The sequence below is a fragment of the Mirounga angustirostris genome, unplaced genomic scaffold, assembly GCF_029215605.1.
Source record: "Mirounga angustirostris isolate CCGP_5_RB_7025 unplaced genomic scaffold, mMirAng1.0.hap1 SCAF_7, whole genome shotgun sequence".
Classification (NCBI taxonomy): domain Eukaryota; kingdom Metazoa; phylum Chordata; class Mammalia; order Carnivora; family Phocidae; genus Mirounga; species Mirounga angustirostris.
The window spans coordinates 97096247-97110741 of record NW_026991715.1 but is presented as its reverse complement, the minus strand read 5'-3'; the positions used below and the strand labels follow the sequence as shown (position 1 = coordinate 97110741).

General features: G+C 45.7%; 1 protein-coding gene across 3 annotated transcripts in view; it reads left to right on the top strand.

Moving 5' to 3' along the window:
- The window catches only part of TENM2 (teneurin transmembrane protein 2), a 926033-nt gene that overhangs the window by 806146 nt on the left and 105392 nt on the right, over nucleotides 1-14495 (top strand). For all 3 annotated transcript variants that reach the window (XM_045901687.3, XM_045901680.3, XM_045901693.3), the window contains one exon: nucleotides 9891-10037. In XM_045901687.3, the coding sequence (XP_045757643.1) occupies nucleotides 9891-10037 (147 nt within the window). The remainder of the gene's footprint in view (nucleotides 1-9890; nucleotides 10038-14495) is intronic.

Sequence of the window (14495 nt, the reverse complement as noted above, 5' to 3'; positions counted from 1 at the left end):
TGCCTCTTTTTCTTCACCTGTGAAATAGGAATAATAATAATAGTACCTACACTATAAGATGGTTGCGACAAGGAAATGAGCTAATGCCTGAAGGCGCATGAAAGAGTGCCCAGCAAACAGACATGTCTACACGAGGGTTTGCTGTTACTGTTCTCATCGTATTAAAAGCATCCTAAAATCCAGAATTTAAAACCCATAGTCCTGAGGTAGGTTCCTGGCCCAGCTCTTTTAACATCTATTAGAAACAAACATTTAGTGATTTCCTTACATTTCCGAAAGTTGTGCTGCAAACAGCAACAACAACAAAATATATGGCGATTTGTCACTGGCCTGATTTTACACTAGTTAAAAGAAAGCCGTCAGCCCTGCAGTAAGTAACAAGTCCGTGCCCACAGGCCTCCTGGATGTTATTTGTATTTTTATGACCCTCCTGTGGCTATAAGGATGCTCAGTGGGTGTAGAAACTGGATGGTTAAAAATAACAAATAAGAAATCAAAGTCGCGCTTTGTCCCTATTTCCATACCGGCTAGGTTCCACATTCATTATTCGCTGGACAGCTGTGGGAATAAGCAACACAATGTACAACAACTTGATTATCCTCCAAGAACCATCTTAAACCATTGGACTTTCTTATTATTGTCATCCCTGCCTTTGTGTGACCCTTGTCCCCCTCTTAATCTACCAACGTGCTCTCTTCTACCTCGCTGGGTGCTCTATTCTGTCTCTTTCAGTCAGGAGGTATCAGCTTCTTCCAAGTTGAAGAGCACGGACCTACTCCAGTACTCCTCGACAGCCGCTGTCATCGGCTTGGTTTTGGACGCTATGCTGCAACCAGCTGTTTCTTTTGCTTGGGGACGTGCCATCCATCCAGGGGCTTGGGGTACGCGCGGCGGGAAGCTTTTACTTTTACCTGGCTGCTGAATCAAGGGCACAGTGAAGCAGCAGGAATGCCACACATGCGGTTTATGTATGCATTCGTTCAGCAAATATCGTTAATGCTAGGCGCTGGGGTGAGCACTGGCAAAACAGTCATACGCCACAGAGTTGGAGTCTTTGCCCTCAGGAGGCGCAGAGGCTCCCAGGATGATGGGTGTTAAACCGCTGGTTCTCAATCTCAGCTGCACAGAGGAATCATTTGGGGTGGGGGGGGCAGGGGGAGGCGCTCAAAAAATAAAAATACTGATGCCTGAGTCTCCTCCTCGGAGATTTTTATTTAAGTGGGGTGCAGCCTAGCATCAGGATTTTTCAGAATTCTTGGCCAGTTCTGTTCTAATGTGCAGCCAGGTTGAGACCCACTGCTTGAAACAAAGGATGAATTAGAACGGAGGCGGGGAGCGCTGGAGGAGGAGGAGTGGGTGGTACCACGCCATCACTACTGGGGAGCAGCCCTGGGCTGGAAGTCAAAAAGCCTTCGGAGCAAGTACTGGCTAATCCCAGCATGAATGGCTTTAGCCTGAGTGCAGGGCGTGTTGTTTAGGGACAGGGGTTGGCAAAAGTCCAAAAGGAAGATCCAGGCTCCGTTCTAGAACCCAGTGAGGCAGGATGGCTGAAGTTCAGCGAGCAGAGCCTCAAGTGACATGATCTGAGAGGGAGAAGTGGGCAGGGCCAGATAATGCAGATAATGCATTCCAGGCCCTTTTAGGGGTTCAGGACTTAATCCTAAAGTAGTGGTTCTCACACAGAGCAGACATCTGAATCCCCCAGAGATCTGGTCAAAATGCAGATTTCCAGGCCCCGCCCCCAGAGGTTCTGATTCCTCGGTCTCCGATGGAGCCCAAGAATGTGGCTTTCTAACAAGTTCCCAGGTGACTTTGATGCTGACTTTGTGGTCCCAGGACCACACACTTTGAGAAGCACTGTTCCTATCTAAATCAAGGGAGAAGCCCCCAGTGGATTTTCAGCAGGTTTCAACATGGTACAGTTGGTGTTTGCCTTAGCACCATGGTGTGATTTTCCCACCACTGGCCCACTACATCCTTCTGTGGTAGTTGAAGTGGAATAAAGAAAGGGGATGTTCCAGAGGAAGTCCCCCCAAGGGAAGCACAGGCTTGTGTGAGAGCCTGGTTCTATTGGGTGATAATGATTCAGTCATGAATTCAAGAAGTAATTGACATGAGCCCCCCACACCCACCCAAGAAGAACTATCTCCAGTTACTGTCACCTAAACTCTGTTTCCTTCCCCCCCGTCATCTTCTACTGTTTTGAAAAAAGCAAATGTGTTAATAAGAACTTAAAGCATCGAAACAGTAAAAAAGAAGATATGTCTCTTTTTTTTTTTTTTAAGTTCACCATTTTCTCTGAGGCCAAGGCTAAGCCTACTGCCTTCCTTTTCCTGGGCAGAGATGATGCTGCTCAGTGAGAATCCAGGTGCATCCAGGAAACATGTAGCATAGAGAGCTGGATCCAAATTTATATCACCTCATGGAGGCTCTGCTGCTTCTGTTGCTGCTAGGGTGGAGGGGTGTGATTTCTGCCTTAGGAGCAAAAGACAAGCAGTGGACCATGGAAAGGATCACTGGCCTTCCCGATCATCCCTACCCAGCATCCCCCATACGCTCCCCTATGCAAACCCTTTAAGACATACAGAGACTGTTGAAACCGAGAAAAACATCTGCCTCTGGATCTTCTGTGTCTTCTCTAACAAAGGAGGGGCAGCCATTCAAGCACAGGTTCATGGCTGAGTTTCCATGCCAATTTGTACCTAGAAACAGAGTCCCTACGCAGCTCCCTCCTCCTCGCCCAGGTGAGCAAGAGGGACACGCCCTTCCATTTGCTTCCTTGGCAGCCAGCTTCTAAAATTAGTTGGAGCTTTCCCCAAAGTGTCTTAAAGCACCAAATTAATTTTCTGAGTGTCTGCGCTGCCGTTTAATATAAATGGCCACCGAACCCCTAGTGATTCCCCGTCCCCAGCACCTCAGCTGTCTTCAATTCTGAAGAGTTCTGGAATGCAATGAAAGAACTCTATTCCCTATTTCCAGTGTGTATCTGCTTCTCAATTCCAACACTGCACAGCTCTCACTCAGAAAACAGGGATATTTAAAAGAGTTGGGCGAGAGGGGTTCGCTAATTAAGTTAACATGCAAAAGTACAATTCTGCCCAAGAGAAGAAGCCACCATTTATTCTAACTTCAACTCTCCTGCCCCTCAGAATTGCCCTTAGCATCAGTGGGTTTCTCCTCACTTACACAGACCAACTTGGCATTGCCAGGCTCTTGGATGGTGGTCATAGGGGGAGTAAGGATTTCCTAGGATGTGATGCAGTCATACACTGAAGATACCAGAGTTGTGGGGGTTTTTTTGGTTTTTTGTTTTTAACTGGAAAGACAATGGGCTTGTGGGGTTTTTTCCTGATCTGGAGGTGAGACAAAGAGAAATAGCCCGCATTTAAGACTGCCCCAGGGCAAAGCCTACCACTAATTATAATGTTTGTTTTTTGGGTTTTTTTAAACATTTTAATTGATTTTTTTTTTAAAGATTTTTTATTCATTTGACAGAGCGACACAGCGAGAGAGGGAACACAAGCAGGGGGAGTGGGAGGGGAAGAAGCAGGCTTCCCGCGGAGCAGGGAGCCTGATGCGGGGTTCGATCCCAGGACCCTGGGATCATGACCTGAGCCGAAGGCAGACGCTTAACGACTGAGCCACCCAAGTGCCCTAATTATAATGTTTGTAATAGCAACTGTATCAACACAAACTGCAAGAGCTATTACCTATTGAACATTTACAACATACAACGTTCTGTGCTCAAATCTTTACCTTTATCATTTCATTAACCCTTCTGGAACCTGTATAAAATACCATCATCTCTGTTAAATTGTTCATTCAACAAACATTTACTGAGTGCCTGTATATGCTGTTTTTCTAGACACTGAAGATATTTCAATGAATGGAGAGACAAAAATCCCAGCCTTCCTGCAGGTTATATTCCATTGGGAAGGACAGTAAATAAGATTAATTTGTAAGATAAATAATTGTACAGACAGGGGGAAGAGGTTACACTACCAGCTCAAGGTCACACAGACAACAAGGGGCAAATCTAGATTTTAATCCCAGAATTACCTGACCCCAAACCAGGGTAAGGTTTTCGCCTTGATTCAGAAGACTTTCCACAAGGGTTTATTCTAGGATGCAGTAGCTCTCCTAGTAGTCTCTGAAGCCAAGCAGGGATGTCTCCCTTCTCCAGCTTTCTTTGTCATCGTCTGCATTTATATGTAGTCTGTTTAGTGTTTTCACTTGCATTTCTATCTGGGTGGGGCGTTTTCTGCTGTGCTTTTCCAAAGTGTGCTCGATGTTGCATGTTAAAATCCTACTTCTCTTCCCATACCCCTTATACACTACATACCCCTTATACACGATTAGTCACTTATTTCTCCCTCTAAATTGCAGCACATGGCAGAACATTCCTTGATTCTTTTTTAGAAAAGCCTTTTATGGTAATTATAGCTTTCTTCAAGTGTATTTATGCTCCCCTTTTTACTATGCTTTAGACATTATTTTCCTCATGCCTGATTTTTGGTAAGGCAAAAAGCCTGCCGACCTGGTAACTGTGTCATTGGAGTGTTTGTTGTTGTTTGGTTTTTGGCTTTTTTACTGTTTGGAATTTTATGTGTAGAAAGTCTTGGAGATGATCGAATTTCCACTCTGCCAAAGATGTTGGAGATTCTGAGTTCAGTCAGAAGTCATTCATTCCTTTCCCTATTTATTGAGTAGTAGCAATCCAAGAGTAAACAAGATTGACATGGCACCTGCCCTGACAGATTTACTTCATAACAGGAGTACCCAGGGCAGCTATTCAGTTGTACACTGCACAATTCTAGGGGCACCATTCAAATTATAGTTGATTATGTGCACATTTATTATAATAATTTTCTAGCAGGTGACAGTAAAATGGCTTAAGGAATGGCTGCTACAGGGACTAGCAAGTATTAAGGAGATGCTAGAGAGTTGCGATACACTGTAGTGCATAGGGTAGGCTAAGATAGGGTGGGGTAGGCTAGGGTAGGGTAGGCTAGGATAGGATAGGTGAGGCTAGGATAGAATAGGGCATGATAGGGTAAGGTAGGATAGGGTAGGGCAGGATAGGGTAAGGTAGGATAGGGTAGGGTAGAATGGGATAGAATAAAGGCACCATGACAGGTGTAGCTAGCCTGGATCTGAGAGCTTTGGAAAGGCTTCCTGGAGATGACTTCTGAGTGGGGATCTAAAGGATGCGTTGATGTTAGGCAGATGAGGAAAGTGAAAAGGAAAGACTGAACAGCTTTGATCTGGCCAAAGCCTAAAGTGGTACTGAGATAGGCTAACATGAGAACCAGTTCATATAAGGTCTTGTAAGCCAGGTTAAAGACTTCAGGCTCTCCCCTGGGGCCAATGGAAAGCTGTGGAAGTATTTTGAGCAGTGTCTTGAACAGAGAGAAATGGATGATGCCTAAAGACTGGAGGCAGGGAGGCCAGTTAGGAGGCTTTCACAAGAGTCCAGAGCAAGGATGAGGAGGCTTGAGTTAATGCAGTGGCACTGTGGGTGGGAGCAGAGAGCAGATTCCAGAGATATTTAGGAGGAAGGACAGGTAGGATTTCTTATCATTAAGAGAAAAATCAGGCAGGAATTGTTTGTTGACTAAATACAAGAGGTGGTGGAGGGCAGGGGAGGGTATTAAAAATGACTCCAAGTTTTTAGTCTTGGTCATTAAAGTACATCGAGGTGCCATTCCTTGGACAAGGGATCAGAGTTTGGGGGAGAAGGGGTAAAGAGGTTAAATTCTCTTGAGTTTGAGATGCTTGCTAGCAAACAGATGAAGATGTTGAGATGCAAATTGGAGTCCAGGTCTAGACATCAGAGGGCTGGAGATGAAGATTCAGGAGTCATCAGAATATAAGGGTGTGTTTGGGTTGGGTTTTTTCAATCCCAAATTTCTGTTTCAGGTCTAATTTTTGTCAAGGCAAAAAGCCTGCCTACCTAGTAACTGTGTTGATGGATTTTTTTTTTTTTTTTAGTGGTTGAAATTCTGTGTGTAGAAGTCTTAGAAATTATACCATTTCCAGGTGCCTGGGTGGCTCAGATGGTTAAGCGTCTGCCTTCGGCTCAGGTCATGATCTCAGGGTCCTGGGATCAAACCCCGCATCGGGCTCCCTGCTCAGTGCAGAGCCTGCTTCTCCCTCTCCCTCTGCCACTCCCTCTGCTTGTGCTCTTCTGTCTATCTCTCTGTCAAGTAAATAAATAAAATCTTAAAAAAAAAAAAAAAAGAAAAAAGAAATTATACCATTTCCATCCTGCCAAAGGTATTGGAAGTCTGATAGAACCAGCCCAAGACATCGCTGCTGCCCTTGAAAGTTCTCTTTTGATCTTTGAGAAAGAGGCCCCACTATCTTCTCATGCCTCTCAGGAGAGTTTATAGATAAGGCAGGCTGAAATGATCTAGCACAACCTGAATGAGCATTCATTCCAGCATCTACAATGTGCCTGACACAAGGCCAGGCTCTGCGATCCAACAACAAACAAGGAACTCTCAGGTTTCATGGAGTGTGGGGTCTAAGGCAAGATTTCTCAGTCTTGGCACTGTTGACATTTGGGGCTGTATTTTTGTTGTGGGGAGTGTCCTGTGCACTGTGGGATGTTGACCTGTACCCCTGACCTCTATGCAATAGATGTCAGTAGCATCCTCCCCAAGTTGTGATCATCAAAAATGTCTCCAAACCTTGCCAAATGTCCCCTAGAAGAAGAAAAGGGAAATAACTAGCCTCAATTGAGAATCCCTAGGCTAGGGTCATGGTAGAACGTGAAGGCTCCAGATAGCCATCTGTCTAGCTGTGCAAAGAATCAAAAGCTGTGCCTTATCACATTCTGTACCAGTGATCCCAGAGATGGACACTCAAGGAAATCAGCAGTGCTAGCCTGAAATCCAGAAGACTCCATGTAGGAGACTTCTTGGATCCCCAAGGATGAGCCCATCAGCCCAATCCAACTTCAGTTAAAGGATCCTCTCCAGAGAAAGTTGCCACCTGATGCCCATTTGCCCTCCAGACTAATTACTTCCTACATTCTGTTTTTCCTCAAGCAGAAGCTGGCTTTGCACTTTACAAACAAAACAAGTCACCTCCTCAGAAGGCCACCAGCAGAATGAACTTGTGCTGGGGGTAGCTTGGGGTTGCCTAGCAACACCACGCACCTGCCAAGGCTACTTTCTTCATCTTCAAGCTAAACGCAAAGTCCTGTCCATTAATTCCCAGCTACCCCGAAACTTCTCAGAGATTTGCCAGCTTCCTACTGTTCATGTTTTCATCTTCCCCATATGATGTGGAGAAAACCTGCTACTGTGGTCTGTTTATCTCACTTCAGTCAGTTGGGGCAGGAGAAAAAAAAATCAAGAGAGAAAGAGGGGGTAGAAAAAGCTTCATTTCAATCTAAGCACACAGATATTTTGAGTACGTATCTCTGACTGACATGCTAGTGTTTTTGCAAATTTAAATTTTATGTAGTAGACGTGGCTTTCCTACACAATGAGGTTTCTGTTGAGACTTTGGGCGTGATTTTAGTCAAACATGAGTCCTCAAAGTGGCTAAATAACAAAGCACATGTAATAGATGGGATGCTGAGCAAATGTTGCTAGGTCTGTCATTTAGTGTATTCTGTGTGATCCATTCAACCAAAACTCTTCTGGTAGAAATTGTAAAGCTGGAGGTGGCTGGAGGTTGGAGATAGACTCCTTTCCTTGAGAACCTCTGAAATGTCCCTTGGGCTTTTCCTACTGAGTTTCATTTTGCTCCTGTAGAAATGTTTATGGTATTTCTCTGAAACTGGGGATGGCTTCTGCTCCCTGAACACTCTCACAGTATGAACAAGGGGGATGGCACTGGTTCTCCAGGCAGGGCCCCCGGGGTGGGGACTGGGGGGCACGGGGCAGGGGGGGTGTCACCTCCTTGGTAAGGAAAGGAATGGAAATGTGAATCTGGGCTCTGTAAGGATAGGTGTGAATACCAGCAAGTCTTTCTTGAGGTATGCAAACACTTAGGCTTTGTTTGCATCTGGATTTAGTGCTGGGCTAAGAAAACAGGTTCTCTGGTAACAGTCTCCTGCTTTCTCCTCTCAAGACAGCTCAGCTTCCTTACAGAGACTTCCCCACAGAGAACTTCTCCTCTTTCGCTTACCCTCTTCTCTCAGGACCTAACCTGTACCACATTCTGGAAAGGATGGGGGCAACAAGCGTTCAAAAGTAAGATACCTTAAATAGGTACATTTCAACTCACTTTCAGACCCTCCAGACCTTTCTTCCTAGGAGGAGTCCTTTAAATTCCCACCACTGCCACGTGCACAAATTAGGTTTATTGGCGTTCTCATAATGGGTTTTTGAGAGAAGAGAGGAAAGATGGCTGGCGAAAGCCTCTGGAACACTGGAGGGAGAAGTAAGGGGAGAGGCACGCTTTGATTCAGAAGATTTGGGCCAGAATGGTTTCAAATCAATTACCTCCATCATTGCAAAGCTCTTCATGCCCCCACCACAGCCCAGTCCACCCTGCACTTCGTGTGGTTTAAAAAAAAAAAAAATACACCGCCAAAGCTGGAGATAGACATGGTGACAGAGAGGGAGACCGAATTATAGATGGATATTCGGGAAGTTACTTCCTGGGGATAATGACATTAATGGTCATTTGGGGTCTATTTAAATGAAGTAAGAAAAACACCTACATTGCACAACTCTGTAAATTTGCTAGAAGCCACTGCATTGTGCACTTAAAACAGGTGAATTTTATGGTATGTAAATTATGGCTCAATAAAGCTGGTAAAGGAAAAATGAGAACATATCCAGGAATTCTTGCCAGCAAGTAGGTTTTGTGAGGGTGGCGACATCCTACCAATTCTGTGCTGCTCTCTGCATCTTCTAGAGGGTGACAGAGGCTCTGCTGGGGAGGCTTTCCCACCCCGCTTTAGTGCCCCACCCTTCGCCACCCTTTCTCGTCTTCCCACGCCCACGATCCCTGGGTCCCAGCTCAGGTCAGAAGGGTGGTAGCCACAGTTGTTTTAGGTGCTGGAGCAATTAGGGAATTAGACAGGCTGCTGATTTCATACTTCTCCCCACCCCAAAAAAAGAAGAAAGAAAGAAAAGGTTACCACAAAATAAGAATTACTCAAACGTCACCTCATTCCTCATGCACATACACATTTTTCTCTTTTCCCTGTTCATGGCACTGAGTACCTAATCCTTCCACGGCCCTCAGACTCGGCAGTATTTTTAAATCATGCCATAAATAAGGTTGAATGATAAATAGCCAACATTTTAAAGTGCCCCTTAAAGCTATTACAAAAATATGAAAATAGCCCAGCAGAACTATCCAGTTCCTTGTTATAAGAAACTTGTGATAATCATATATAAATATATCCTTAAAATTCTGAATGATGGAGGGTACTTTGCCTCCGTCCTGGGTTGATAGGGAATTTCCTGTTTTCTGCAGAAGGTACTTGTAAAAAAAAAAAAAAAAGAAAGAAAGAAAAAGAAAGAAACAGGAAAGAAAGAAAAGATTTTTTTTTTTTTTTTTTTTTTTTTTTTTTTTGAGGTAGCCTCAATCTTGAGCTACTGGCTGGAAATTCCAGCCTACCTAGGCTTGTAAGCTCAGAGCTGGTTTAGTTTTCTGGAATATTCCCCACTTTGGGAAGGTTGCCTCAGACCCCTTCACACAGGTCAGTGTCACTGGGGATCCCCTGCATCTGGGACCCCACTGTGTCTTGCAACTGCATGCATTGCCTGCTTCCCCGACTCTCTGGAAGGCAGGCACGGGCCCCACTCTGAGGCTGGCCCAGTGGCTGCCCTGCGGCCTTGCTCCCCCTTTGCATGGCTCCCCCTGCTGCCCCAGTGCGGCCTCGCGCCCCTCCTTCTCATCCTCTCCGTTTCTCCAACCAGATGGCTGCCCCGATTTGTGCAACGGCAACGGGAGATGCACACTGGGTCAGAACAGTTGGCAGTGTGTCTGCCAGACCGGCTGGAGAGGGCCCGGATGCAACGTTGCCATGGAAACCTCCTGTGCTGATAACAAGGATAACGAGGGAGGTGAGCAAGCGTCTTCTCATTCCCAGCCCCTCAAGAGCAGGGCATTGTGGACACTTCCGTCCTGAGTCATTTTTCCTGAAAGACCTCCCCTACTGTCAAATGCTCTTGTAACATTTCTCTTGATGCAGATGCAGCAGAGGACGGGCCGGTGAGGGTTCCTGGAGGCAAGGGCTGGAGGCCCCGGGGCTTGACGCTGGCTTTGGACTCTCAAGCACATAGCGCCACGGAGAGGTGGCTGGGCCCTGGCGCGGCCCCCGGGTGCCCGTTCCTGCCTGAGCCTCCGGGGCTGGGAGTCTCGAACGAATCGATGGTGGTGACCACAGAATGGGGCGCACGCTGCCCTCAGACATCTCAGGCAGTCCCTTCATCCTTACGACCCTCAGAGATGTTACCTTACAAATGAGGGAACTGAGCCTTAGGCTACAGTTACGTAACTGTTTTAAGATAAGTCAACCACCAATGGTAAAATTGGGGCCCAAACCCAGCTCTGACTCCCAAGTCCACATTCCAACCAGTGGCCAGCAAACGACAGCCTGTTGGCCACATCCAATCCACTGCCTGGTTTTATATGAGCTAAGAAATGGTTTTTACATTTCTAAAGTTTGGGGGTGTGGGGGGAATCTAAAGAACAACAATATTTCAAGATATATGCAAACTGTGTGGAATTCAAATTTTAGCATTTTCTTACAAAGTTTTTTTTTTTAATTTTTTTTTAAGATTTTATTTTATTTATTTTATTTGAGAGAGAGAATGAGAGAGAGAGAGCATGAGAGCGGGGAGGGTCAGGGGGAGAAGCAGGCTCCCCGCTGAGCAGCGAGCCCGATGCGGGACTCGATCCCGGGACTCCAGGATCATGACCTGAGCCGAAGGCAGTCGCTTAACCAACTGAGCCACCCAGGCGCCCTCTTATAAAGTTTTATTGGAACATAACAATGCCTGTCGGTTTATGTTTCACCCTCAAAGACAGCATTGAGGAGTTGGACAGAGACCACATGGCTGGTAAAGCCTAAAATATTTACTCTCTGACCCTTTATAGGAAATTTGCCAATCCCTGTTCTGAACCTCTGAACTGGATTTTCCTGTGTTATTCCCTGATGGAGTGCTAAGATTCTGGGGCTAAATGGGGTTGCGTTAGCATACGGGCTGTGTGATTTCCTAAGAATATGGAGCAGTGCTCCCTTAAGGTGTGTGACCTTCTCCCACCAAAATTACTAACTGGTCAGAATTCCCTCAGAGCAGGTTGTTTCAGGGTGTAAGAGGATCCACGTGTCCAACTATTTGATTTAAGAAAAATGTGTCTAGTCCCACTCTGTCAATCCCTGTGCTCTGAGAATATCAGCTCCTGCCCTCACGGCCCCAGAGGGTCGGCTTAGGTAGTGTCCAGAAAGGGGCGCAATTCATCAGGGTGATGGATGAAAGTATTATTATATTTTTATTTTTCCTCATCCTCTTAATAGACACTTGCAATTCCCATAATCTATTATTGCTGTTATACTTGTACATACATAATGTGTAAATAACCAAATGTACATACAATGATAGTACACCAATCAAAAAAAAGTTTATAGACCTGATGTAATTTACAGAGCTCCCATTCATTCATTTAGCTTCCTGAAACAGAGCCAAAGTAGAAGCCACTTTAATTCATTTTTGAATGAAGTGAGCCATAACTGCATATATCCATACATTTTTTTTTTTTTCCCAAGAGAGACAGTCAAAATCGCATTACTTCTCCTGATAAGGTTCCGTTTTTGCCTCTGGTCCCTGGTGATTTCACCTAGCAAAGTGGTTGCTTACAGATCAGCTCCCTTCCTCTTCCAGAAAGGAGCCGCTGTCCTGGCTCCCTTCCCCACTGCAGGTGTCAGCAGCTGAAAGAATAGCAAATGGCTGGAATGCTGCACACGTAGGGGAGGGGGACTGACTCAGTCTCCCCAACACGCCCTGCATCATCTCCATTCCTCTCCACCAGTCCTATGGCTGATGGCAACTCCTTTCGGGAGAAAATCGATTTCCTGACATAGTAGAACCGGAAGAGGCACATGAGGTGCTCTTGGTCCAGGCCTGAGGACTGCACTGCAGGCACATAGGGCTCAGGGTCCCTCCTGGTGGGCAGAGGCAGAGCGTCAGGGAGGCAAGGCACAAAAACAAATGAGGCAGTGATTATGCTAAAGACAATAATGGCCTTGTTATGGGAACTATTAAAGCGAACCTCCCAAGGAAGTAATTAGCCACCAGGAAAAAAAAAGAAAAAAAGGCTCTGCACAGTGTTTATAAAAAGAAACTCCCAGTTAATTCAGAGTTGCTTATGTCAGGTGAGAGGTAGACACGGATTGTCTCTCACCTGGTGTAAGCAATTCACAATTAACTGAGTTCTTTTTTTTTTTTGGAGGAGATTCCTCAGTGCAGAGTATCCTTTTTATGGTTAATTACTTCCCTAGGAGGTGTGCTAAGCACTTTGCTGTTTATTGATAAATATTAAAGTTGCTCCTCATCAACTCCAGATCCAATCCTGCAGCACACTAATTATATCACTTTTTTGTTTGTTTTGGTGGGGGTAGGAGTTCTGCCCCAGGCTCTTTCCTGCTTTGGGAGTTCTCAGGCAGGGCTGTGTGGTTTCTGACCCTGACAGTAGGTCAGAGGAGGCACCCAGGCAGAGCATGCATGTCGGCCAGGGGAGCAGCTGCAATGAACACATTTGTTATGAGCCTCATGAATGGGGAAATAATGGGGTGCTCTTCCAAAGTGGAGCTGGAAGAGGCAAATCACTTTTTCATCCGGGAACACTCTACGTTTAAAAAAAAAAGAAATCTCAGTTTAAAGAGATAGATATTTTTTATTTTAAACTGAGATCGATATAGATACAAATATGGATACAGATATTTGCAGCCCTTGACAGCCTTTTTCAACCTGGGAGAGAATTAAGCCCTGGTGCTTTGCAGCCACTAGTGGTTCAGAAACTGTAGCAAAACCCCCGGAGGGCTTGATTAAACACAGATTGCTAGAACTTTTCCTCCAGAATTTCGGATTCCGCAAGTGTGGGGCGGGGTGCAAGAATTTTAATTTCAAGGAAATTTCCAGGTAATGCTGAGGCAGGTTCTCTTTGAGAAACATTGTCCTAAGACATTCATTATATGGAATGGCTTGACGTGTCTCCTATGCATCTGGAATGGTACTAAGTGCCTTCCTTAGAAGACCTGAGAAAATTTTCACTCAGACATTTTCTATATTCCGTGGTGCCTGGCTGAGAAGCCCTGTTGGAAAGAGCTGCCTACGAATATCCCCCAAAAAACAATTTATGCCAGTTCCCTACCTTCTTCATCCTGTCCCTTTCAAAGTCTCCCTACACCCTGCAGCCACGTGACCGCTAACTTAACCTCAGGAAGCAATGGCTGATGGGGAAGGGGCAAGTTCTCTCTGCCATTGCCCCTGAGAAGTAGAAACAGTTCAGACAGACCTGCCGGCAAGCAGACTGCCTTTTTAATAGTGAAAGATCTTCACTTGAACTGCTCACCCCAATTTGAAAAAGAAGAGACTCAAAGAAATATTTTTGCTTACAGAAGACAAATACCAGCTCATTAAAGTCAGAATACACACAACATGTGCATCAAGTGACAGGCAGATAATATTTAATTATCAACACCAAGACAGAGGTGTGAGATTTAGTTCATCACAGCCAGGGGTAGGAGAAAGGGTGTAGATCTCCTCTAAAAGTGGGAACCTGAAGGTGGGGAGGCGTTGTTAGACCATCTGGCCTGGAAAGACAGGCCTTACTCCTTCCCCACATGCCTTTATCACCCAGAACTTGGGAGTCAGGAACCCCCGCCCTCTGTCTGTACAAAGCCCAGCTCTCATCATTTCAAGCCAGCCTGGGAGTCTGCTTGAAGTGCCCGTGGAATCCTATCAGACACTCTCTCTCCTGTCTGTGGGTGGAAGCCTGGAGCGGAGGGGGTAGGAAAAAGCCCTTCTACGCTGAGCCTGTCCATGGTCAACAGTGCGTCACATCCTGCCTTACTGTATTAGCGAGCTGTCTGCGTCTCCCTCCGTAGTTTTAACATGGCACCAAAAGTTAGACTCTTGTTCCTTCTCCTGTCACTGCTCTGGTTGCTCAGGTGACACTGTCACATCATGATGGTTAAGAGCCTGGGCTCAGGAAGCAGTCTTTGTGTCCCACTTCTGCGAGTAACTTGACTCCTCAAGGTCTCAGTTTTCTTGTCTGTGTAATAGGCATGATAATGCCAACTCCATTAGCAGGCGTGTGGTTTCACTGACAAAATGTATGCAATACGTTTTACCAGGTGCCTGCTTCACGGGGTGCCTTCAAGAGCAGCTTGCTGCCAGCTTTAATGTTATTGCTGGTACTGTTGCCGTTATTTCTAGAACGCATGCTGAGTCCCCATAGATGGAGCCCAACCGGTAGTTTTCCCACAGTCTATAACCACTGAGGTTCTAACCAGTGCT